The sequence below is a fragment of the Cucurbita pepo genome, chromosome 15, assembly GCF_057944985.1.
Source record: "Cucurbita pepo subsp. pepo isolate OVF chromosome 15, ASM5794498v1, whole genome shotgun sequence".
Taxonomy (NCBI): domain Eukaryota; kingdom Viridiplantae; phylum Streptophyta; class Magnoliopsida; order Cucurbitales; family Cucurbitaceae; genus Cucurbita; species Cucurbita pepo.
Window position 1 is genome coordinate 10,479,278 of NC_141812.1, and position 25,531 is coordinate 10,504,808.

The following is a 25,531-nucleotide window of genomic DNA, read 5'->3' on the forward strand; positions in this document are numbered from 1 at the left end:
GCGACACACGGAATTTTCATGTGCTGGAACAATATTCACAGCCAAACACGCCTTCTTTCCAGCTGGCCTTATCTGACGGTGGGGATTGTTTTTTGGGATGTGGGGTCGGGGATTGATGGACGGTTCAGATCGAAGGAGAGACGTCAAAGAGTTGAATTTTATTGTGTGTGTATGTACGCGGAAGAGGGTGCGATCCAGTGTGGTGGAGACAGAAGTTTCCGTGTGTTTTTTGGAAATTTGGTGGGTTTTGCTTTAAAACTACGTCGTTTTGATGAGATAAGAGTTCACAATGGAAATGGTGGGATCTAAAATTTGAAACTAAATTAATTTGTGGATTTAGGTCATAAATTTTTAGGATTTTATAGTATAAATGGGTCGGTGACACGAACCATTCGAATAGATTTCATAACTCTATCTAATCCGATTTGTCGGGTTGTTCTTTTAAAAAAATTATACTTCTCTATAATACATGTTAAATTAATAACTAAAATTTCATAAAATTCAAATATCGAGCGTTGACAAGTCACAAAACATCGCTAACATTGATGATAGACGTCAAATATTTTAGCGCTCATAATAATCTTATAAATAAGGTAGGATTAGGTTAGGTTGTAACCCTATTTTTCGGTTGGTCAAATTGACCTGCATATCGATTCGAATTCTTAATTTTCCAAAAATTCAACTCAACCTAATTCGAAAAAAATGTAACCCTTTATGGGTTGGGTTGGGTAATCTAGGTTGGTCGGATTATCATGTCATGTGAATATCCTTATTTTACAAGTTTCGAATTTATAATAAATTCAATAATTAATGGGTCTATTAGGCATAAATTTAAATTTTATATCTAATAGACTGTTAGTTGAAAATTTTGTATCTTCTTGATCTAAAATTTGGACAAAAATGTAAAATAGGTTAAGAACATAGTAGACAGCAAAGAAATGAAATTGAAATATAATTCAACTAATTAAAATATATACTCTCAATAAAGGGATTAAAGATTCTTGAGGTCGAGAAATTGATTTGATTTGTTTAAAACAAAAAAGTGGAATTTTAAAATATTGGTAGATCAACTTGACATGATAAGTTTGACTTAAAACCGAGTTTGATAGCTTGCATCATATTCTCCGCCCACTATCTATTTTACTTTCTATCTAGAGCTTTTATGTTTGTTGTATAGGTTCGTTGTGAAATCCTACATAGATTGAAGAGAGGAACGAGTGTCACCGAGGACGTTGGGTTCCGAAAGAAGTGGATTATGAGATCCCACGTTAGTTAGAGAGAGGAACGAAACATTCTTTATAAGGATGTATAAATCTCTCCCGAGCAGACACATTTTTAAAAATCTTGAGGGGAAGTTTGAAAGGGAAAATCTAAAGAAGGCAATATCTGCTAGTGGTAGACTCGAGCTATTATATTAATATGGTTGACTCGATTTTGTAAATGGGTAGTGTGATGTCCCACATTAGTTGGAGACACCGGACCATGTGCCAGCCTTCTCGCTGTTCCCCGAAGGGGGTAGACACGAGGCGGTGTGTCAGTAAGAACGCTGGGCCCCAAAGGGGGGTGGATTTAGGGTGGTCCCACATCGATTGGAGGAAGAAAAGAGTGCTAGTGAGGATGCTAGGCCCCGAAAGGGAGTGGATTGTGATGTCCCACATTGGTTGGGGAGGAGAACAAACCACCATTTATAAGGGTGTGGAAACCTTCCCCTAGTAGACGCGTTTTAAAGTCTTGAGGGGAAGCCCAAAGAGGACAATATCTGCTAGCGGTGGATCTGGGCCGTTACAGGTAGAATTTTTCATAGGTAATGAAATTTGAAGGCATGTAGATGACGATCAAAAGATTAAGGAGAAGTTTCTATACTCTTATAAAGAGTGCTACGTTCTCCCCTCCAACCAATGTGTGATCTCACAATCCACATTCATTGAGAGTCCAACACACTCTTATAAAGAGTGCTACGTTCTCCCCTCCAACCAATGTATGATCTCACAATCCACATTCATTGAGAGTCCAACACAATCTACCCTCCTTGGGAGTTCAGCGTCCTTGTTGGCACACCACTCGGTGTTTGACTCTGATACCCAATTTACACTCCTTGGGAGTTCAACGTTCTTGTTGGCTCACCACTCGGTGTTTGACTCTAATACTATTTGTAACAACCCAAGTCCACCATTAGCAAATATTGTCCGTTTTAATCCGTCACATATCACGGTCAACATCACATTTTAAAACAGGTACGTTAGCGAGAGATTTTTATACTGTATTTTATGTTATTTGAACCGTTTATTGTTGGAAGAATTTGAATTTGGTTATTAGTACTAGAATTCCATGCTCAAAGGCTGGGCCTATCCTAACAGCCCACTACCATCCATGGTCACAACACAACGGCCTGAACTCTGGCCTGAACTGGCTTGAACAGAAAAAACTAAACACCACGAAATTTGGAATCCTCCGGCCATGAATCCGGTGGCCTTTCTTCTTCTTCTTCTTCATCACGGCCACATTTCCCCGCCGCACCGCCGCCGTGAATTTCCCCATGGACGACCAGTCTCTCCGCCCCAAGCAACCTCTCCCATCCCCCTCTCGGATTCCCCATCTCAATCTCCGCCGCAACTTCAAATGTTTCACACACTACGCCCTCCAAACCAATAAGCACCACGCACAACGGACTCACAAACCAGAGGACAATGAATCCCACGGCGAGGTCGATGCCATCATCGGAAGCCGAGCTCGGTCCGACGCCGCCGGGATGGAGTATCTAATCAAATGGAAAGACGGGTATTCCCCAACATGGGTCGCCTCCAATTTCATTGCTAAACACATTGTCGCAGACTACGAAGCCCCTTGGTGGATTGCTGCCAAGAAAGCCGACGAATCCGCATTAAAATCCCTCATAAACGCCGCCGACGGCCGCGATTTCGATTCCGTTGACGGAGATGGCAGAACCGCTCTGCTCTTCGTCGCTGGGCTTGGGTCAGAGCCGTGCGTGAGAATGTTAGCCGAGGTCGGTGTGAATCTCGATCACCGTGACTACTGCGGTGGGTTCACGGCGCTGCATATGGCGGCTGGGTATGTGAAACCAGGGACGGTGGAGTTGTTGGTGGATTTGGGGGCGGATCCGGAGATCGAAGATGATAAGGGTCGGACGCCGTTGGGTCTTGCAAAAGGGATACTGAAAGCGACGCCGAGGGTTCATTTCGTGAGGAGAGTGGGGCTGGAGAGAGTGATCGGAGCGGTGGAGAAGGTGTGTTTTGAGTACGCGGAGGTGGAGAAATTGCTGGGGAGAAGGGGGAAGGGAGAGGATTTGGAGTATTTGGTGAAATGGAAGGACGGAGAGGATAATGAGTGGGTGAATGTGGGGTTGATTGCGGCGGAGTTGGTGGCGGATTTTGAAGCTGAGTTGGAATGCGCGGTGGCGGAGGCGGTGGTTCAGAAGAGGCTTAGGGAATTGGGACGATGAGTATCTTGTCAAATGGACGGATGGTCAGGATGCCACGTGAGCCTCGGGCTATTGTGGGCCTTACGGAATCTGAGAAGGCCCAGGCCCAATCCAGTATGGTAGCCTTTGATAAAGCCTTTTTCCCTATTGGTTTTAAAATAGATTTTATTTAAAAAAAAAAAAATTATTATTGAAAAAAAAAAATCTATATTTGAGTTGTTTAAGTTGGTTTATATTAGATAAATTTTGTACATTAAAAATAAAAAAAAAAAAAAAAATACTTTTTTAAAGCATGTTTGATAATCATTTAGTTTTAATCCTCTAGATATATTTAAATTAATAAATTTATGATATAATCATAAATTACGCTAGTCTATTGCTAGTAGGTATTGTCTGCTTTGATTTATTACTCACGGTAGTTAGCTAACTAGAGAGAGATTTCCACACTTCTACAACGAATGTTTCGTTTTTTTCCAAATGGTTGTGAGATCTCACAATCCACCCCTACTTGGAGCCGAATGTCCTCACTAGCACATTCTCCGATGTCTGATTCTGATACTATTTGTAACAGCTCAAGTCCACGGCTAATAGATATTATCCGTTTTGGCTTGTTACGTATCACCGTTAGCTAGGGAGAGGTTTCCATACCCTTATAAGAAATGTTACGTTTCCCTCGCCAATCAATGTGGGATTTCACAATTCACCAACCTTGTGACCTTAACGTCCTTGCTAGCACATCGTTCGGTGTCTAGTTCTGATACCATTTGTAATAGCTCAAGCTCACCGCTAGTAGAAATGATCCGTTTTGGTTTGTTACATATGGCCGTTAACTAGGGAGAGGTTTCCATACCCTTTTAATAAATGTTTTGTTCCCCCTCTACAACCGATGTGAGATTTCACAAACCACCCCTCTTGGAGGCCTAATGTCCTCGCTAACACATTGTCCGGTGTCTGGTTCTAATACCATTTGTAATAGCTCAAGTCCACCGCTAGTAGATATTATCCGTTTTTGCTTGTTACGTATCGCCGTTAGCCAAAGAGAGGTTTCCATACCCTTATAAGAAATGTTTCGTTCCCCTCTCCAATCGATGTGAGATTTCACAATCCATCAACCTTGAGGCCTCAACGTCCTCGCTAGCATATCGTTCGATGTCTGGATCTGATGCCATTTGTAACAACTAAAACCCACCGCTAGTAGATATTATTCATTTTGGCTTGTTACGTATCACCGTTAGCTAGGGAGAGGTTTCCATACCCTTATAAGAAATGTTTCATTCCCCTCTTCAATCGATGTGAGATTTCACAATCCACCAACCTTGTGGCCTTAACGTCCTCATTAGCACATCATTCATTGTCTGGTTGTGATACCATTTGTAACAGTTCAAGCTCACCGTTAGTAGATATTGTCCGCTTTGACTTATTATGTATCGCCATCAGCCTCACAATTTTTAAAAGCGTCTACTAGAGAGAGGTTTCCACAACCTTATAAAGAATGTTTCGTTCCGCTCTCCAATCGATTTGAGATCTCACAATCGTTATGCTATATTATAATGGATCATTCATCATCAGATATGTAACTAAAGTCAGTAAATGTAACTTAGAAATCACCTTTTATCGAAAGAGGTTGACAACAGTACTCGATAGGTACGATACATCTTTTTGCACGTTACTACGATTCATAGTATAAAAAACTTAAAAATATCGAAGAAAAAAAGAAAGAAAAAATTGGTGGTTGGACAATCAGATTAGCGTGAGTAGAATATATGGACTGATATTTGTATGGGTGCCTTGTCGGCATTGGCCAAGTGTGCATGAACGATTAGTTGGCAGCTTTAATGGTTAATTAATAGGTGACGTGTGACATATGAGGAGGCACATCAGCCTGAGGGACACGTCAACATTCCTGCACTCCCATGGAAAAACATACATTCCCCACTTGGCACACGCGCTTTGAAGCGCGTGAGACTCAATCTAACCCTCTGTTTCTTATTCAACAAAAACAGAGACTCATCCTCTGTTTCTTGTTCCTCACGATGCACGCAAGATCCTACTCGGAGGCGACGAGCGTTGACCAGTTCTCGCCGGCGCGGCGATTCTACTACGTACAGAGCCCGTCGTCCAACGAAGTGGAAAAAATGTCGTACGTTTCCAGCCCAATGGGTTCGCCGCCGCACCATTTTTACCATTCTCGTGAGTCGTCGAGTTCCCGATTCTCCGCCGCGTTTAAGAACAATATCAACCGGAACGGCAATCCCTCCGCTTGGAGAAAACTCCACCGCCCCCAGGATCCCAATGAAGAAGAGGAGGAATCCGGTGATCGGAATCCCAAATGGAATCGGAATCTCCGGCTGTACTTGTCTCTGTTTCTTCTGTTGTTTCTTCTTTTCACCGTCTTCTTCCTCATCCTCTGGGGCGCTACCAAGTCCTTCCGCCCTCAAATTCTTATTCAGGTAAAACCCATTTTCTATTATCTCCTATTAGTATCATTTTTGTTAGGAATCACGACTTTCAACAATGATATGATATTGTCCACTTTAAGTATAAGCTCGAGTGACTTTGCTGTGTGCTTTTACAAGGCGTCATAAATCCACTTAAACCGTCTTTCCTTTGTTCATCAGCTTCTAAAACTATTCTCGTTTGATTTATCACTTCAAAAGTTCATAACTTATATAATCAATCATTAACAAATAATGGGTTGGCAACCAAACTTAGTAGGGTTGCATATTTTGTTTTGAAATGCTCCGAAACTAACCGAACAGTTATAAATGAAGAAGGACGATCGTGTGTACTTTTTCTTTATTCGTTCGAGTTAATGAATGTATGAAATAAAGATAGAATCTTCTATCTCAACTGACATGCAAGTACGTACCCGATTGAGTTCGATACGTATAATTTAATCGATTAAGACATAAGTTTTGGATCATCGGGAGGAATTTTAAGATTTTGTTTTTTTTTTTTTTTTAAAGCATAATGGCATTTTTGTAAATTTTCAGAGTATGGTGTTCGAGAAGTTTAACGTTCAAGCAGGGAGTGATCCGGGGGGCGTGGCAACGGATCTGATGTCACTAAATTCAACGGTGAGGATCAAGTACAGCAATCCTGCCACGTTTTACGGAGTCCACGTCAGCTCCTCACTATTTCAGCTCCACTATTTCCAGCTCCATGTAGCCTCTGGCCAGGTACAAATCTTAATTACGCTCTAATTAATTAATTTATTTATTTTAAAAATGGCCTATTAATTATGAAATTAATTAATTTATTTTGATTTGGGAGGGTTCGAGAGCTACGTGTGAAATCTAATTATTGTCGTGAGTATTAGTCTTTGAACTAAATATGAAAACGGATAATCAGATGAAGGAGTTTTACCAAAAACGACAGAGCTCTCGAAGGTTAACGACATCGGTGGTGGGGCACCAGGTCCCGCTCTACGGTGGGATCACAGTGATTGGGAACTGGCGAGACCAACAACAGGACGGGGTCGGGGTCGGGGTCGAGGTGCCGCTAAACCTCACGATGGCTGTGAGGTCGAGCGCTTACATTCTAGGGAGGCTGGTGAAGTCCACATTCCATACAACCATTACATGTTCGGTCACTCTTAGCACCAACAAGCTTCGAAAATCCCACTCTTTCAATAATTCTTGCACCTATAATTGAACTTCTTGTTCTCCTTTTGGAGGTTCTTTACAAAATTTGGGTAAGGTTTCATGTTATCGACTATGCAATTTTTGTTGCCTTTTTTGAATTTCTTGTACCACTTTTTTTGTCATCTCCCTAGTTTGTATCTAAATTTATATATATATATATATATATATTAAGAACGTGTTATGTTCGTGGTTAGTTTAAGTTTTGGTCTTTTTGGAGCACTCTTCAAGTTTCATACAATAGCAGAATATGAGAGATCTCATATCGGTTGGAGAGGAGAACAAAACATTCTTTATAAAAGTGTGGAAACCTTTCCCTAGTCCCAAAGAGAACGAACCATTTCTTATAGGTCGCGAAGGGTGGTGGATTGTGAGATCCCACATTGATTGGAGAGGAGAACGAGAGGGGTGTGAAAACCTTTCCCTAGTCCCAAAGAGAACAAAACATTCCTTATAGGCCCCCAGAAGAGAGGTGGGTTGTGAGATCCCACATCGATTGAAGAGAGGAATAAGTGCCAATGAGAACGCTGGGCCCTGAAGAGTGGTGAATTGTTAGACCCCACATCGATTGAAGAGGGGAATAAGTGCCAATGAGGACGTTGAGCCCTAAAGAGTGGTGAATTGTGAGATCCCACATCGATTGAAGAGGGGAATAAGTGCCAATGCGGACGCTGAGCGCTGAAGAGTGGTGAATTGTGAGATCCCACATCGATTGAAGAGGCGAATGAGTGCCAATGAGGACGATGGACCATGAAGAGAGGAATGAGTGCCAATGAGGATGCTCGACCCTGAAGAGGGGTGGATTGTGAGATCTCACATCGGTTGGGGAGGAGAACGAAACATTGTTTATAAGGGTGTGAAAACCTCTCCCTAATAGACTCATTTTGAAAACGTTGAGAGAAAGTTCGAAAGGAAAACCCTAAAGAAGACAATATCTGTTAGCGGTGGAGTGCGGCTATTAGAGAGTATTTTTTTTAATTCAACTAGTGAAGATGAAAAGATTCGAACTTCTAATATTTTGATTGAAGACGTATGCCTTAACTAGTTGAGTTATGTTCAGATTGGCCATTCTCGAGTTCATCATTTCTGAGAAACGCACTTATACATAAGAAATAGTCTCCAAATTATTGATCGATCATTCAATAAATTTCTCCTCCCTACACAAACAAACTAAAGAACTTGTATGATTACACTTCACATTCAACTAATACATTTGGAAGAACATTGAACAACTCAAACCATATATAAAGACACAAACCCTAAATGATATCAATTCATTAGAGGAAGCTTTGGCTCACTTTGTTTTAGTGAGGCTTAAAGAAACTGGCTTGAACACCTGTGTTAGTGACCACATAAACACCAGCTGCAATCATGGCCAAACTCAGCCCCATCCCCAAAACTCCCAACACCCAATTAACCCACCACACAACACCATATTTCTTAGGCTTCTTGATCTTCAGCCACATGAAGCATGGATAAGCAAATGTCACCGGCAGCGCGATGCCTCCGACCAGCCCAGCCACGCTCCCGAGAAATGGGATCGCCACCGCTACGAAGAAGCATAGAAAGCTGAATACTGTTCGTAAGATGACTCGTAGCCACCATGGGCATGCTTGCTTCTTCCTCCTTGTGTAGCATGCTTCGATGGCGTCGAACATTGGCATGCCGTAGATTTGGAACGAGCTCACTGCGTTGATTATCACGAATAAACTTGTTAATCCGATGAGGAATTGAGAGGTGTCACGACTATGGAAGGCGTATAGAGCTGTAAGCATCCCTCCATTTTTGGGTATCTGCAAATTTTAAGCATTTTTTAGTCGTCTTATAAGAAATAGTCTTTTCAACTTTAAAAAATGTTCGTTTTAACCCTTTGAAGATCACTTACCTTTTGACCATAAGCCCAATAGCCTCCTATGGCGAGGGGAAAGAGACATATGGCTACGACCAAATATGAAAACTTGACCCCTCTCCACATCGGGACTCGCGAGGGGTGTTTTTCGCTCGATGGCATAGTTGCCTGCAACGACGATCATAAAAAATATCAAAGATTTAGGTCATACAAGTTTGATATCTAAAATTTTTATATATGTATCTATAACAGCCTAAGCCTACTATAAGTATATATTGTCTGTTTTAATCCGTTACGTATCGCCGTCAGTCTAACAATTTTAAAAACGTGTACTAGGGAGAGGTTTCCACATCCTTACGAGGAATGCTTAATTCCCCTCTCAAACCAATATGAGATCTCACAACAAAATGCGTCTACTAGGGAGAGAATCTAGTCATACTCCGACCAATGTCTCGCACCCGTTCGATGACTGACTATTACAGTATGACCGTCAGCTTCACAATTTTAAAACGCGTCTACTAAGGAAAGGTTTCCACATCCTTATGAGATGCTTCGTTCCCCTCTCTAACTAATGTGAGATCTCACAATAAAACGTGTCGGAGAAAGTCTAGCCCTACTCCAATCAGTGTCTAGCACTATCTGGTGATTGACTGTTACAATATCGGGGTAATAAACTTCAAAGACTATCTTAGTCGAACGATCAGAAGTTTGAATATGACGTGTCGATTCACGAAACTAAACTATAATACACAATTGAAAACGTTGATAAACCTATTAAGAACCATATGGTATTGTGAGTTACCTGAATCTCGAGGACAAGATTGTGGCCTCTAAAAGCAAAAGCCACAATTCCAAGAGCATTCAAAGCGTCGAAGGCCCTTTCTATGTGGGCACTTGGCTTCACCGGATCATACGAGACGCCAGGCAATCTGCCCTTGACGACGGAGATTACCCATATCAAAGTGCAGTAGCCGACGGCGGTGATGGCTCCGATTAGGGATACGCCGGCGATGGAGTTCAAGTTAGGGAGCTGGGCCAAGAGCACGGCAACGCAGGTGAACACTAAGTACCACTCGATGGGTGTCAAGTAATCGGCGTTGCAATTAGTTCCACAAACCACTTTGAAGAAGGTCTTTGAGGTTGAGCCTCCAATGATTATTAGAGCCACACATGTCCCCGCCGATAGGTATAGGATCGGGAAGAACGCCAATAGCCTTGAAAGCCCGTTGCCTGTAAAATAATAAAAAAATTATTTAATGTGATTTACTGTGACTGTTCAAGTACACCGCTACCAAATATTGTCTTTTTTGAGCTTTGATTTACTTCAAAGGCTTTAAAACGCATTTCGTAAGGAGAAGTTTTCAAACACTTAGAAATAATGTTTAGTTCTCCTCCACAATCGATGTGAGATCTCACAATCCACCCGTTAGAGGCACGGCTTTCAAGATGATACTTATTTCCTTCTCCAATCGATGTGGGACCCACCCCTCAATTCACCTCTTTGAAGCTCAACGTCTTCGCTGACACTCATTCATTCTTCAATCGATGTGGGATCTCCTTAATTCACCCCCTTCAGGGCCCGGCGTCCTCGCTGACACTCATTCTCCTCCAATCAACGTGGGACCCCCAATTCACCCATTCAAGACCCAACATCCTTGTTAGCGCACCACCTCGTGCCCACCCCTTAGGGGCTCAACCTTCTTTTTGGCACATCGCATGGTGTTCGGCTCTAGTACCATCTGTAACAGTCCAAGTCCACCGCTAGTCGATATTGTCCTCTTTGGGCTTTCCCTTCTAGGCTTCTTCTCAAGGTTTTAAAACGCGTCTACTATGGAGGAGGTCTAGTCCTACTCCGACTAGTGCCAGAGAAATTCGATACCCAAAGAGGGTTGGACTGTTACAAATGATATCAGAGCCCGTCATCGGACCATGCAACACACTGGTCGAAATAGGGCTACACTCTCTCCATAGTAGTAGACGCGTTTCAAAATCTTGAGCGGAAACCTAGAACGGAAAGTCCAAAAAAGACGATATCGACTAGCTGTTGACTTGAGCTGTTATAATTGGGGAGGAGAACAAAACATTTTTTTTATAAGGGTATGGAAATATATCTCTAGTAGACACATTTTTAAAACTTCGAGAAGAAACTCAAAACAAAAAATTCAAAGAGTACAATATCTGCTAGCGGTATCATAATCGTTGACTTACAAACAACTATTTGGAATGCAAAACAAGCAACGTTTATATAGAAGCTATACGCACCAAATGTTACGCTAAATAGCTGAAGATATCGACTATAACGCAACCCAGTTTCAGTTGATTCATGAAGTTGAACCATCAAATATAAAGTATAAAGTTGCCAAATGAAAGCTATGATCAAGCTTATGATTCCTCCAGCCCTGAAATTAACCAAACAATCAAAACCCCATTAAATTCATTAAACCCAACATAACATAATCAATGTTCTTTTCAAATTACCATCCAAGAATGGTGAAGGCCACCGGAAGCACAAGGGCTTGGATTCCGATGCCGGAGCAAAGCGTATGGAAGGCAGCGTAGAACGCATTTCCATTTCTCGACTCGGTGATCGGAAGCCAAGCATCATGTGGGTCGAGCCTCGTTAAGTTTAGGGCTCTTCTGATCGGACTTCCAATCGGAGTGATATTGAATCTCGGTCTCGGGCTCGAAGATTTCGGAGTTTTGCTCACGGTTTCGATCCGATCGTCGCTAGAGAGTAGAGGCGAGCGAGTTAGAGACGGTGAGTGAAATTGCGCCGGGGGAGCTACGACCCGTGGGGTGGCGGCTTCCGTTACTTCATCCATGAGTTTCTTCTAGCTTTTGTAGATCAAAACATGGAAATGGGTTCCTTATATAAACATATATGAAGTTTGAAAGGGAATAACTTGAAACTTAAAATTGAATTAAAAATTGTAATAACTTGAAATTCAAAATGGCAGCTCATGAAAGGTATGGCCATTTTTGTAGTGATTTTTAAGTGCTACCGGTCAAGGAAGATAGTTGGAAGCTAAATTTATTATTAATTGGGTCAATGAAACCATTGAGTTTTGGCCTTATCTTTTTGTACAACTTGACTCGGGTTTTTTCCGCTTAGTTTTAGATCAAAATGGTTATGTAACGACCCAGATCCACCGCTAGCAGATATTGTCTTTTTTGGGCTTTCCCTTTCGAGCTTTCCCTCAAGGCTTTAAAACGCGTCTACTCGCGGAAGGTTTCCACACCCTTATAAACAGTGGTTTGTTCTTCTCTCCAACCAATGTCGGACATCACAGGTTACAAGCAATATGACATTTAAAAAATACCAGCAGTAAAAGTATTTTTGAATTTTTTTAATTCACATGTATTTTTGAAACATTATTAAAAGTTCAAGGGTAGTGTTGAAATAAACGATAAATTACAAAATTTATGAATATTTTTATTAATTTATGAACGGTAAATAATACAAAATTTAACACGATTTCAAATGGGAATTTTTTAAAATAAAAAAAAATTAAAGTTGGTATATTGACCATTAAATATCTTGTTCTTTCACATGAAAGTATTCCATAAAATAATATATCTTATTAATTGTAAACACATTATTAAAATATATGTAACGTTATCTTTTTTATATTTAAAAAAAATCTCCTTCACGTTGTTTCGGTCTAAATAATAAAATTATTTTATCGTATCAATTATCACATCAATTTATTTCGGGAATAATTTTTTAAATTTCTTAAAAAAGTGTCGAGAATTTGATATAATTTAATAATAATAAAAAGTTTAATGAAAGAAAGTGATATATATCTTATTGTCTATATCTACATTAGTTATAGAACATACAAAATCATTAATGAGTATTTAGGAAGGAACATCATCGCTACGTCAACGTTATGTCAAGTGATGATAAAGTCTTTTAATTACTAATGTTGATGCTTGTTCTTATCTTATATAAAAACGAATAAATAAGAAAGAATTTATACTTGGGGCGTTTCATCGTAATGCTTCAACGAACGTCATAGATAGAGCATAAGCACTGTAAAACTCACCATTTAGCTTGTAGCAAAACGTCAAGATTCTGCCCATCTAGTCTATGATCGAAAATCAAAATGTAGGTTAATTCACTGACAAGTAATTGTCACAAGTTTTATTTCATAAGCATCGTGTCGTTCAGTACATGCATGAGATCCCTTGAACGATTTTACAAGCGTTTCAATGTATCACAAAATCTCAGAACAAACAAATGCATACATATCTAGCTACGTCTAGGTCTTTCGATAAGAAAAATATCTTACCTCAATTCAATTAGTAGTGAACAACCTACTCAATCCAAAATTCACTTCTAACTAGGATATAAAGTTCCTAACAACAACCTAAATCAATTATATCGAAAATAATTATAACTTAACCAAATTTAACTAAACTAGACCGAACCGTTGAAGTAGAACGTTAGATTGGTCCAGATCAGTTGAATCACGAAGAAATAAATATCTTTAAACTTTTATTTTTAACTTCATTTCAAAACATTATTAAAAACCAACGGTTTAAGTCGTTAGTATAATTTTTTTTAATTATATAAAATAAAACATGACATCAAACTATAATTAAACAAAACCATTCAAATCTTGAATATATATATATGTTAAGTTACTGTCATTTTCATAATATTTTATGTACTTTGAATAAATGATTTGAATAACTTAAATTATCAATGTTCAATTCTAACGAATAAGTTCATTTGATTCATAAACGTTTTTTTTTTATTAATTTTTTTATTTATTAAAAAGAAAATTAGCATTAATATTATGGGTATTTTGACAAAACAAGAGGAAACCATCTAATCATTAAATTAAATATATATATATATATATATATATATATATATATTATAAATAAATAAGTTGCTATAAATGTTGTGGTAAATTTAAAATATTTGGAAAAACCAACGGCGTTCAAAATACGTTTAAGGAAAGCTGGTCAACTAAAAATGTAAATTGACTTTCTCCCCCCAAAAAGAAAAAAAAAAAAAAAAAAAAAAATTATACGTTTTTATTTTTAGCTAATTATCAAAATTATAAATTAAACTAAATATTTTAAAACTATTTAGTATTTAAGGTTACGTTAATTGACCTATATTATTTTTTTTAATATTAAATTAAGTTTTGTCACTGAAAATTCGTCGTTAAATATAAAATTTAATAAATTTTGTTTATATTTGACGCCTTTTTACCAACTTAGTTATAGTTCGATTTCAAAATTTACGTTAACCATTAAAATTAAATAAATTTAATTTTTGACATGAATATTTAAACTAGTTAATTTTTGTTAAAAATAATTATATGAACAAATAAATATTTATAACAAAGCCCTTTGAAACATTCCACTAGCCTAGTTATTGTTTTTTTTTTTTTTAATAATTAATTTAACAATATGATAATCAAGTATAATTAATCCAAATATTTTGACCAAATTATGTTATATTTTCCATATTATACCCCTTTGACTATTGATCAATCATTTTTTCTCCTTTTTTTTTAATAAGAGATGTTGGAATTAGGAGGGTATGGGGGTAATTGTCTTGACTTTGACCAAAGTTAAAATCAAATAACTTAAATCTTTGGTTAAATATTTTGAAATTTATTAAAAAATATAAATATTTTAAAATTAACAATTTTATGAGTATTTTTTAAACATGGTACACCTTGATGAAATAAGCTTATAATTATTGTTAAATGAACACGACTTTCCATAATAGTATTATATTGTTCATTTTGAATATAAGCTCTCGTGACTTTGTTTTGGGTTTCCTCAAAAGATCTCATTTGAATGGAGATTGTATTCTTTGATTATAAACCGATGAACATTCTCTAAATTAGCCGACGTGGGACTTTCGTCATCCAACAATTATGACCGGTAGGAGTCCAAATTCCTTAATAAAATTGTGTATGGTCCATACAAATCTCAAACCCCATCATCACCGGCCGGCCAGCTTCCGCCACCCTTGCCGTCGACGAGAACAAATTAGAACCACAACAGCCTTTCACCGCCGGAGCAACCGACAGAACCAGAGCCTTCTCCACTTCGAAGTCGACATGTCGTCGAATCAAATACACAATATACTCCACAAACGCCGCCTCACACGGCAGCTTTATTGGCCCATCCGCCGGCAGCCCAAACTCCTCCTCCGACATCTTCAACAGCTCCCTTAAGACATAGTTCCCCAAATAGCTTATCGGCAAAACGCACCGTTTATGGTCCAATGTGTAGACCACAAAATGACCCTTGTCGGCCACCTTGGAGGAGCTTCTTGTTCTTGGCAGTGAGATCCTCCTCCTCCGCCGCCGCCGCCGCCGCCCGGTGGAGACCATCGCCTTCTGCCACTTATGGGCTATTTTAGCTAGGGTTTTGGGAGTTACCATTTTTTTTTTTTTTTTTTTTTGTTGGGTGTTGCAATGGAGGAGGAATTTGGTGTTAAATTATATATAAATGTTTAAAATTTTTGTTCTTGAAATTGGGTTCACTTGATATTTCATTGAAGACAAAATTGGGTCCATAGATTTTGATTCACTACAAGAAATGGTAGCCACATGAAATCTTACTCAATTATTTCAATTCTAATATGGGTAGTGACAAATGACTTTAAATGCTCTATTGTATTCTAAATATCTACCTTTTCATCTCAAAAGTTCTAATTTAATTGCACCTCTTTCTTGTCTCACGGATTCGAAATTTTTTTGAAAAAATGAAAACGACTAGATATTTGAGTGGTTGCTTAAATTCGAGTGATTTTAAGAATTTGTTCGAGGAGACTGTCTGTCATAGCCCAAGCCCATCGTAGATATTGTCTGATTTGGCCCATTACGTATCGCTGTATCTTAGAGAGAGGTTTCTACACTCTTATAAGAAATGGTTTGTTTCCCTCTCCAATCGACATGAGATCTCACAATCCACCCCCATTAGAGATCTAGCGTCGTTCTCGTTGGCACGTGGCCTGGTATCTGGCTATGATATCATTTGTAACAGTCTAAGTCCACCGTTAGCAGATATTGTCTATTTTGGCTCGTTACGTATCGCCGTCGGCGTCACGGTTTTTAAAACTCGTCTACTAGGGAGATGTTTCACACCCTTATAAGGATCTCCTCCAACCGAGGTGGCATATCACAATCTATCCCCTTTGGGGGTCTAGCGTCCTCGTTGGCACACTGTCCGATATTTGGCTCTGATAGCATTTGTAATAGCCCAAGTCCACCACCACTCGTAGATATTGTTTGTTTTGGCTCGTTACGTATAGTCGTCAATCTTACTATTTTTAAAATGGTCTATTAGAGGAAAGTTTACACGTAAGAAATGTTTCCTTCTTCCTCATATCTCATTAGCTTTTTAATTTTTAAAAATAAAATAAATGGGGATTTTTATTGGAGGCAATTCCTTCTATTATTATTCTCGTCAATTTCCGTCTATTGAGGTAAACTGTCTATGTCTGAAAAATATATATATAAAAAAAAAAAAAAAAAAAAAAAAAAAGGCTTTGACACGTGGGGAGGCAAACCCATGTGACATGAGAAAGAAGACAGTTGGGTGCCCCTTATTTTTTGGGCACTCCCACCCTTAATAAAAAATAGAAGAAAATTTAATTAAAAAAAAAGAGACGTTTAATTTTGAAGTTTCTATGATGGAGAAAAAATAACCTATGTAATCAATACTCGAGCAGACAAACTCTTATTTTGAATAAGAACATGAGTAATAATCAACGGATACGTGAGACTTCACAATTACATTTAATGAGATTAGACGTTTCTAAAATTAGAGACACTAAATTCCATGAAGTGACGTTGTAACGAGACTATCACTCTGATGGAATAGGGTCACCTTCAAAATCATCCGCACACAAACTTATATGAATCCATCTTCAAATTTATTTAAAATAAGAGCATGAGTTATAATCAAGGAATACATGCGATTACACGATTACATTTCATGACATTACACATTGATGTAATGAGAAGCATCAAGTTCCACGAAGTGTTGTAACGAGATTGATATTCTAATGGTTTAGGGACATCTTCAAATTCGTCCACACAATCTCTTATATAGTTAAGAATACCAACCACGGGCAACTCATAAGGGCCTATCCCCGTTTGGGCATGTAGTATATGCATTGTCTCTTGCAAATCACGATTTCCTCTTTCAAAATTTTCCAAACATGTATCTAACATATGTTTTGTTTCACCATTTACCTTTCCTGACTTTATCTCTCTTTGAAGGAACACAATGTTGTCGTTAAAATTGCTGATGCTATGATTCACCAATATAATTAGAAGGCCTGTCAAATTTGTCTTCAAATCTTCACGAGGATCCGAATCAATCTCGGGAATGCAGACCTTATACAATTCATCATATGTAAATCTATTGCAAGTATGATGGACAAAGTTATTGTTGGTGCTTCTATTATCATCTGCCTTGACTAACATAGAAGTGTTTAAAATGGATAGCAAAAGAAGGGTAAAAGCACCGAGAAGCGAGAGGGAAGAAGACATGTTCTTCATTTTTGTCAATAATCATACGTACACAAGGTGGATATTTATAATGGAAAACTAATTAACTTCGTAACCTTTATTTACAAATTAGTTAATGAAGATTTAATTAAGCATCTTGTTTTTATCCATTGATTAAATTCAGAAATTTACTGTTATTTTTAGCCTTAAATACTTTTAAATTCTTTTAGAGGTTAAAAAAAGTGTGGAGTAAATATGTTCAAATTTTTGACGTTTTTTTGTTAGATGACATATGTCTTAAAACTCTACCCCTAAATGTATAAAAGAATAAATAATTAATCTTTTAATCATCTATATATATATATATATATATTTATATTTAGTACAACGGTTCATGTTTCAAATGAATATCATATTAAAATTATTCTTCCTTTCGATTTGATTTTCTAAATCGTTTTGAAAATAGCTATTTTTACCAAAATTTCATTAAATATAACGGTGTAGTCTCATATATCGATCATTATCTTATTGCAAATAAATTTGCATGCAAATGAATTTGTCCGCTTGGTTGGTTGTTCATATGAATTTGGTTTTTTTATCGTGTTTTATAAGATTAAATAGAAGTTTTCTATTGACGATAACACACCAAAAGCAATTTTATTAGAAATAAAGTCCTAAGCTATAGAGTACACCTGTTCGGGACAACCAATGAGTCCCATTAATAAAGTTGTCTACCGTAAATTTTTTAGCTAATGAATATTCTAACGTTCTCCTTTAAATATTTTAAATTAATGGCTATATTTATGAAATAATTTAGAGGTCTATTAAAAAAACATTAATATAATCTTAATTCAACGTGGTTTAAGATAATGAATCGTTTTTAAATACATATAAACAATTTAAATATATGCAAATTTTTCTATGGTTCGATTTGTTAAGTTAATGACAGAGAAATATCTTTGGTCGTGTTATCAAACAATCTATAATTACCAATACAAAAAAATATATTATACATAATAAAAGAAAAAAATTATCCATTTGGCAATAAATCGTTTTGGTTTCTCATTGAATATATTTTACCACTTTGATTTGAATTTTATTATAAAAGACAATAGAATTAAAATAAATTATTTTAAATTAGAGAGTAAACCAGAAATAGAATGACGGAATTAACCATTGAAGTATATATGACAAATTTATTTTGAATAAGAACATGAGTAATAATCAACGCATACACTCGAATTGTTGATTACATTTAATAAGATTAGATATTCCTCCAATGAGAAGTACCAAATTCCATGAATTCTTGTAACGAGATTGCCACTCTGGTGGAATAAGATCACCTTCAAAATCATCCACCCACGAACTTATATGATTACCAGCAATCATCAACGGCAAACCATACACGTCTCTACCCGTTTGGGTTAGCAATATGTGCAGCGCCTCTTGCAAATCACTATTTCCCATTTCAAAAGCTTCCAAACACTCGTCATACATCATTTTTGTTTTACCATTTAGTTTTCCGGACGTTATCTCTCTTTGAAGAAACTCAATGTTGTCGTTGAAATTGTTGATACTATGATTTAAAAATATAATTAGAAGACCTGTTAAATTTGACTTCAAATCTTCACGAGGATCTGAATCAACCACGGGAATGCACATCTTATACAGTTGCTCATATTGAATTCTATTGCAAGTATCATGAGCAAAATTATTGTTGATGCTTCTCGACTAATAGAGAGGGATTGAAAATGGATAGCAAAAATAAGGTAAAAGTAGCGAGAAGTGGAAAGGAAGAAGGCATGTTTTTCATCTTTGACGTAATCACATCTAAAAACAGTAGAATTTATAGCCAAAAACTAAAGAATTCCCTAATCTTTTTTTGCATTTAATTAGGAATTCTTGTATATATCAATTTATAACGTCAAATCTAAATTTAAACAAATTAAAAAATTGACAGTTTTTTTTTTCTTTATTTACCATTCATTTACCCACTGATGATAGCCTTAAATATTTTCTTTACTTGTATAATATTTTTGTATCATTGAATATAAATTTTATGATGTTGCACAAATACAATTAGAGTTAACCATTTGGAAGATGAATTAAAAGTTCTATATTGACAAAAACAAATCAAACGAATCGAATGTCATTAAAAATAAAATCTAGTTTTGAAAGGTACACCAGTTTCAGGCAACCAATCAGTCCCGTTGATAAATTTTTCTACCGTAAATTTTTTTGCTAATTTTTTTCTAATACATGAAAACCTGACCAATGAACTCGATGTTTTGTGTTAGCACCAGGACCTCTATTGTTGAACTCAGCATAAAAGAGCTTATTTACTGGTACTCCTTGCCAAAACATCCATCCCTTTAGTTGCACGTTGTCATCTAAAAACGACTCCATGAACACAACACTTGAGTATTGTCTCTATGGTCGACCACGATAGATTTTAATTTTGTAAATGCATCATCTCATTAATGAAACTAAGATGACCAAGATGGGCGGCAATGGGTAGCATGTCAGCTTGGAGGATCATGAAATAGGGAGAGTGGGGTGTGTGGATGCTTCATCCCTAACCTCTCCTATATCAAAAAGGAAGCTAAGGTTCTTACCTAAACACTCTTAAAAAAATATTCTAAACACTCTTAGTCCATATTAATTAGGATTAGGGTTGTGGCCCTCTTCATCATATTTGTCATTGTCAAAAAATTATTACTACATTTACTCGAAAATTGAAAGGTTTGTTATAAAAAAAAGAAAATTGTATAATCTTTTTTAGTGTTTTTAATGTCATTAATTGTTGTTAAATACATGTGAACGTCTTAAATATATGCAATAGCTTACCAATTTTTTTTGGGTCGTATTTGTTAAACTGAAGATAGAGAAATACATGTGGTGGCATTATCACACCTACACCTATAATTCTAAGAGTCCATCTATGAACTCATGATAATCCCTAATTACAAATACAAAAGATAATGATCTATACATGAACTAATTCATCCTCTTGGCCAGCAATGTTCTACCAACCAGTTCATCCTCTTGGCCAGTAAAGCTGCAACACCATTCTGGTGCTAATCGCTCGTGTGTATCAAGGTGTTCCCTGGTTCGTTAGTCCGGCGTTGCACTATAGAAGGAAGAGCGTTTTTGGTTCACCGGAGTTGCAAACCGTTCGTATTCCATTGTTTTCTTAAGATCTGGTGTCATTCCATCTCTTCTTCTTTACTATCTCATTTATTTTAATTGTAAATAGAAGAGTTATGATGATTACCTCCAATTTTTTTCTCCACAATTACGACAATTATGATAAAATCGAATGCCACAACCCCATTTCTAATTATTTTGGATTGAGAGGTTATCTTTTTACTAAGTAAAAGGCATTGATAAAATTAAAATAAATAAAACTTGGGTGAGAATTATATGAATGTGATGAGAGTCCCATTAAAGAAGACATTAGATAGTGATAGAAAACCATGAAGTTGGAAAAGGGAAATAAATAAAACCTCCGAAGCTAAAAATGGAGATGAGAGTGAATAAATGAACAATCCCCTTATGAACTTTTTGGTATTTAGAGTATGAGAGAATAATATGGATTTAGAATATTGTGCCATTTATTTCATAATCATCCCTGCAGTTCTTCATTAATTGAATATTATGTTTTGTTTTAATTATGATCCTTATTCATTCAAATAAACTTACTCCATTTTTAAATTAAAAAAACTTTGAAGAACTCATGCTAATTCCCTCTATAAAATCACCACCATCAAGCTCTCAAAATCACATCATCGTACTTGTTCTGATAATTATTTTCTCCTATTCAATTAGGCTTTTTTTTTTTTTTTTTTATATATATAATATTGTTCTTCATTTTTATTTGATAAAAGAGGTCAAAGGTGACCATTTTATGGCTCAACATTTGAGTTTCGAAAATTCGGCCGGAAATCAAAATGGACAAGCAGTTGCTGTCCTTGACCGTGCGGACTTCACTACCTATTATATGCAAAGGGACGTTGCTATGTTTTTTAAGGAGTGCGACATCTATGGAACCGTTGATTTTATTTTTGGAGATGGACTTGCTATGTTTCAAGACTGTAACATATATGCTCGGTTACGGAGCAATGAAACTACAGTCACCGCACAGTCCAAGAACAAACCATCGATTCGAAGTGGCTTCTCCTTCCAGAACTGTACCGTCACAGTTTCTCCGAAGATAGCTTCTAGTAAAATCTATCTTGGTCGGCCATGGAGACAATATTCAACCGTTGTGTTCATGGAGTCATTTTTGGATGGCAACGTGCAACCACAAGGATGGATAATGTGCTGACACAACACACCGAGTTAATTGGCCAGGTTTTCATGTAATCGATAGGCAAACAGCTAAAAAATTTACTGTAGAAAATTTTATCAATGGGACTGATTGGTTGCCTGAAACCGGTGTATTGTTCAAAACCGGACTTTACTCTTAATGAAATTGCCTTATTTTGATTGATTTTTTTTTTTTTTTTTTTTTTTTTTTTTTTTTTTTGAGTTGTGACTACCAAAAAATTTAATAGATAAGAAATTAAATTAAAATTTCTATCAAAATTAGGGATTAAATTTAAAAAATACCTAATTGTTAGAATATAACTTATATTTTGCTAATTTCAGCCTAACTAAACTAAAATAAGCCAAAAATAAACTAATATATAAATTAAAAAAGTGAATTAATTATATATATAAGTAAAAAAGTGAATGAATTATTTTTATATACATTTACATGTATTTACATGTTTGAGTGTTGGTGTAATCTGAATATATTCACGACACATAATTTGATAGTCGCTCATAATAATATTATCATGTGTTCATAGCATCGAACGACATTTTTGTGGCCAATATTTAAGAGGATTGTTTTTTTCTAATATTCATAAGTTAATTAAAAATTATTTTTCTAATAAATTTATCTTTTGCTAATTCTTACGATTTCAATATAAATAATAATAAAACTATATGAATTTTATGATTTTGTATAATTTTCTTTTAAACTATTTTTATGTATGCTAAAAGGAGCATACGTCCAATAAAAAATATTATTTAATTACAGTTGCTATATAAAAAAATAATAACATCGATTTTTACTTTATTAAGATTCCTATTTGACTTTATGAATTGATATACACAACAATTCCTAATGAATGTGTATGAACTAATTTCCTAATTAAATATATTTGAACTAATTCCCAAAAAAGGTTCGGAAATTCATTAATTTTCACTATAAATTTCTATTATGTCTAAATATGTTAGTGCCAAAGATGAATATGACTTCTTCCCTCCCATTTCTGGGTGCTTTTACCCTTCTTTTACTATCCATTTTCAACCCCTCCATGTTAGCCAAGGCGGAAGTGAATTCAACCACTTTTGTACATGATACTTGCAACAAATTTCAATATGATCAGTTGTATAAGTTGTGCATTCTTGAGATTGATTCAAATCCTCGTGAAGATTTGAAGTCAAATTTGACAGGTATTTTAATTATATTTGTGAATCATAGCATCAGTAATTTCAACAACAACATTGCGTTCCTTCAAAGAGAGATAAAGTCAGGAAAGCTAAATAATGAAACAAAAGAGATGTTTGATGGGTGTTTGGATGATTTTGAAAGAGGAAGTGATGCATTGCATGAGGGAATGCATATATTGCTCACTCAAATGGGGATAGATGCGACTATGTTACCGACGATGAGTATTATTAATTATGTAGAAGATTGTGTAGACTTTTATGAAGGTGAACCTATACCTCCTGAGTGGCAGTCTCGTTACGACACTTCAATGAACTTATTATCTCTCATTTTAGCAACGTCTAATCTCATGAAATGTAATCGTGACATTGCATGTATCCCTTAATTGTTACTCATGTTCTTATTTATAATAAATTTTGACTACTCAGATTTTAATAGTTTCTTTAAGAATGAAGTCTAATTTTACTTATTTCAGATACTTAAGTCGGTCGAGTCGAGTACTAAAGCTGTGAAGGAGAAGAAAAACATTTAAAAAATAAAAAATAAAAAATTGTAAACTAATTACCTTTTATGGGATTTAATGTAAATTACCATTCTGCCCATTGTGCTCTCTTTGTAATGGTAGGAAAAGAAAATAAAAATTAGCAAATGAAAAAGAAGGGTAGATATTATGGGCATAGTGATTGTTGGTGCTTTTATTCTCTTTTGTGGTGGCTAACATAGTAGTCGTTTTTGGATGATAACGTGCAACTACAGGGATGGATATTGTGGTCAGGGGTATCGATAAACAACCTCTTTTATGCTGAATTCAATAATTGTGGTTCTGGGGCTGACACAACACACCGAGTTAATTGGCCAAATTTCCATGTAATCGAAAGAAAATTAGCTAAAATTTTTACCGTAGAAAATTTTATCAATGGGACTGATTGGTTGCTCGAAACATGTGTATCCTTCAAAATTGGATTTTATTTTATTTTATTTATTTATTTTTTTTGAGTCGAGAGGATGAAAACTTTAATACATAAAGAACTAAGAATTTATTAATACACAAAGGCTATGGTTGGTATATGGAAAATAAAAACATTCTATTTCTGAATTTATTAAAATTCCTATTTGACGTTATAAATTGATATACACAAGAATTCCTAATTAAATGCGTTTGAAATAATTTCCTACATGAATTAATTTTCAAAGAAGGTCGGGGAATTTATTAGTTTCCCCTCTAAATTTCTATTTCCCTCCCATTTATGGGTGCTTTTACCCTTCTTTTGCTATCCATTTTCAACTCCTCCGTGTTAGCGAAGGCCGAAGAGAATAGAAGCACCTTTGCACGTGATACTTGTCATAGATTTCAATATGATCAATTGTATAAAGTGTGCATTTGGATCCTCGTGAAGATTTGAATCAAATTTGACAGGTATTTTAATTATATTTGTGAATCATAGTATCAGTAATTTTAACGACAACATTGCGTTCCTTCAAAAAGAGATAAAGTAAGGAAAGCTAAATGGTGAAACAAAAAAGGTATATGCTTCGTGTTTGGATGATTTTAAAAGAGGAAATAGTGATTTGCAAGAGGGAATGCACATATTGCTCACTCAAACGGGGATAGATGTGACTATGTTGCCGACGATTGGTATTGCTAATTACGTAGAAGACTGCGTATACGATTATGAAGGAGTCCCTATTCCACCTGAGTGGCACTCTCGTTACAATACTTTATGGAACTTAATTGCTCTCATTGCAGAGATGTGTAATATTATGAAATGTAATCGTGAATGTTCATGTATCCCTTAATTATTACTCATGTTCTTATTTATAATAAATTTGTGTGCTTTAAGTATTTGCCTATATGCGTTTGTTTTCTCTATTAACCCAAACTTTAACAATTTCTTCGAATGAAGTCCAACTTTGAAAAGTGTATTTATTTTCGATACTAAGTGAGTCGGGTCAAGTACTAAAGCGGGAGGAGAAGAAAAACATAGGAACCCTCGTATATATCGATAAAATAGAAATTTTAATAAATTCAGAAATTTACTATAAAGATTAGAGGTATCTTTGGTGACGTTATTAGACTCATAGTTATAAACTTGATAGTCCATCTTTAAGCTTATGCCAATCCATAAATATCAATACAAAAAATATGTTATAAACTTGATAGTCCACCTTTAAGTTTATGCCAATCCATAAATATCAATACAAAAAATATGTTTGTAACAAAATAAAAAAAAAAAAAAAAAAAAAAAAAAAACTATGGACGTGAAAGTTTTTAATTCACATCCAATAGTTATTAAGATGCAGCCACGATGTGACAAATCCATTGAGTTATTGAATTTTTTTATAACTTCGAATTTTAGTGTTCGAGAAATTAATCATATGAGAAAAAATTGGAGGTCCGGTCTCATAAGTCTTCTATTTAGAATTAAAATAAATAAGAGAGTAAATGAGAAGAGATAGAATGACATCTGACCTTATGAAAAATAAAAAATATTATTAATTAAAAAATATTTAAGGCTAAAATTAAGATTCCTATTTGACCTTATGAATTGACATATACATACCTAATTAAATGTGCATGAATTGACTATGTATATGAACTAAATCCCAAAA

At 35.9% G+C, this 25,531-nt stretch overlaps 2 protein-coding genes and 3 pseudogenes across 2 annotated transcripts; 3 read left to right on the forward strand and 2 right to left on the reverse strand.

The window, feature by feature from the left end:
• Window positions 1-2,250: 2,250 nt before the first annotated feature.
• On the forward strand, window positions 2,251-3,592 carry LOC111776423 (signal recognition particle 43 kDa protein, chloroplastic pseudogene; annotated as a pseudogene).
• Window positions 3,593-5,440: 1,848 nt separating this feature from the next.
• LOC111776236 (uncharacterized) lies at window positions 5,441-7,241 on the forward strand. The gene is made up of 3 exons (XM_023655633.2): window positions 5,441-5,889; window positions 6,433-6,618; window positions 6,791-7,241. Exons 1-3 carry the CDS (start codon window positions 5,473-5,475, stop codon window positions 7,091-7,093), a joined length of 906 nt encoding a protein of 301 aa, XP_023511401.2. The 5' UTR covers window positions 5,441-5,472; the 3' UTR covers window positions 7,094-7,241.
• A 940-nt stretch (window positions 7,242-8,181) lies between these two features.
• LOC111776230 (lysine histidine transporter-like 8) lies at window positions 8,182-11,870 on the reverse strand. The gene is made up of 5 exons (XM_023655627.2): window positions 11,408-11,870; window positions 11,192-11,328; window positions 9,732-10,159; window positions 8,966-9,097; window positions 8,182-8,873 (listed from the first exon to the last, which is right to left on the reverse strand). The coding sequence occupies exons 1-5, from the start codon at window positions 11,749-11,751 to the stop codon at window positions 8,385-8,387; spliced, it is 1,530 nt and encodes a 509-aa protein (XP_023511395.2). The 5' UTR covers window positions 11,752-11,870; the 3' UTR covers window positions 8,182-8,384.
• Window positions 11,871-14,787: 2,917 nt separating this feature from the next.
• On the reverse strand, window positions 14,788-15,353 carry LOC111776469 (auxin-responsive protein SAUR62 pseudogene; annotated as a pseudogene).
• Window positions 15,354-21,328: 5,975 nt separating this feature from the next.
• On the forward strand, window positions 21,329-21,748 carry LOC147789348 (putative pectinesterase/pectinesterase inhibitor 7 pseudogene; annotated as a pseudogene).
• Window positions 21,749-25,531: the final 3,783 nt, after the last annotated feature.

Coding starts and splice junctions, on each gene's coding strand:
- LOC111776236 (XM_023655633.2), top strand. CDS start 5,473: ATGCACGCAAGATCCTACTCGGAGGCGACGAGCGTTGACCAGTTCTCG. Junction 5,890..6,432: donor GCCCTCAAATTCTTATTCAG/GTAAAACCCATT, acceptor GTAAATTTTCAG/AGTATGGTGTTCGAGAAGTT. Junction 6,619..6,790: donor TCCATGTAGCCTCTGGCCAG/GTACAAATCTTA, acceptor ACGGATAATCAG/ATGAAGGAGTTTTACCAAAA.
- LOC111776230 (XM_023655627.2), bottom strand. CDS start 11,751: ATGGATGAAGTAACGGAAGCCGCCACCCCACGGGTCGTAGCTCCCCCG. Junction 11,329..11,407: donor GCCTTCACCATTCTTGGATG/GTAATTTGAAAA, acceptor GGTTAATTTCAG/GGCTGGAGGAATCATAAGCT. Junction 9,098..9,731: donor ATCTTGTCCTCGAGATTCAG/GTAACTCACAAT, acceptor TCGTCGTTGCAG/GCAACTATGCCATCGAGCGA.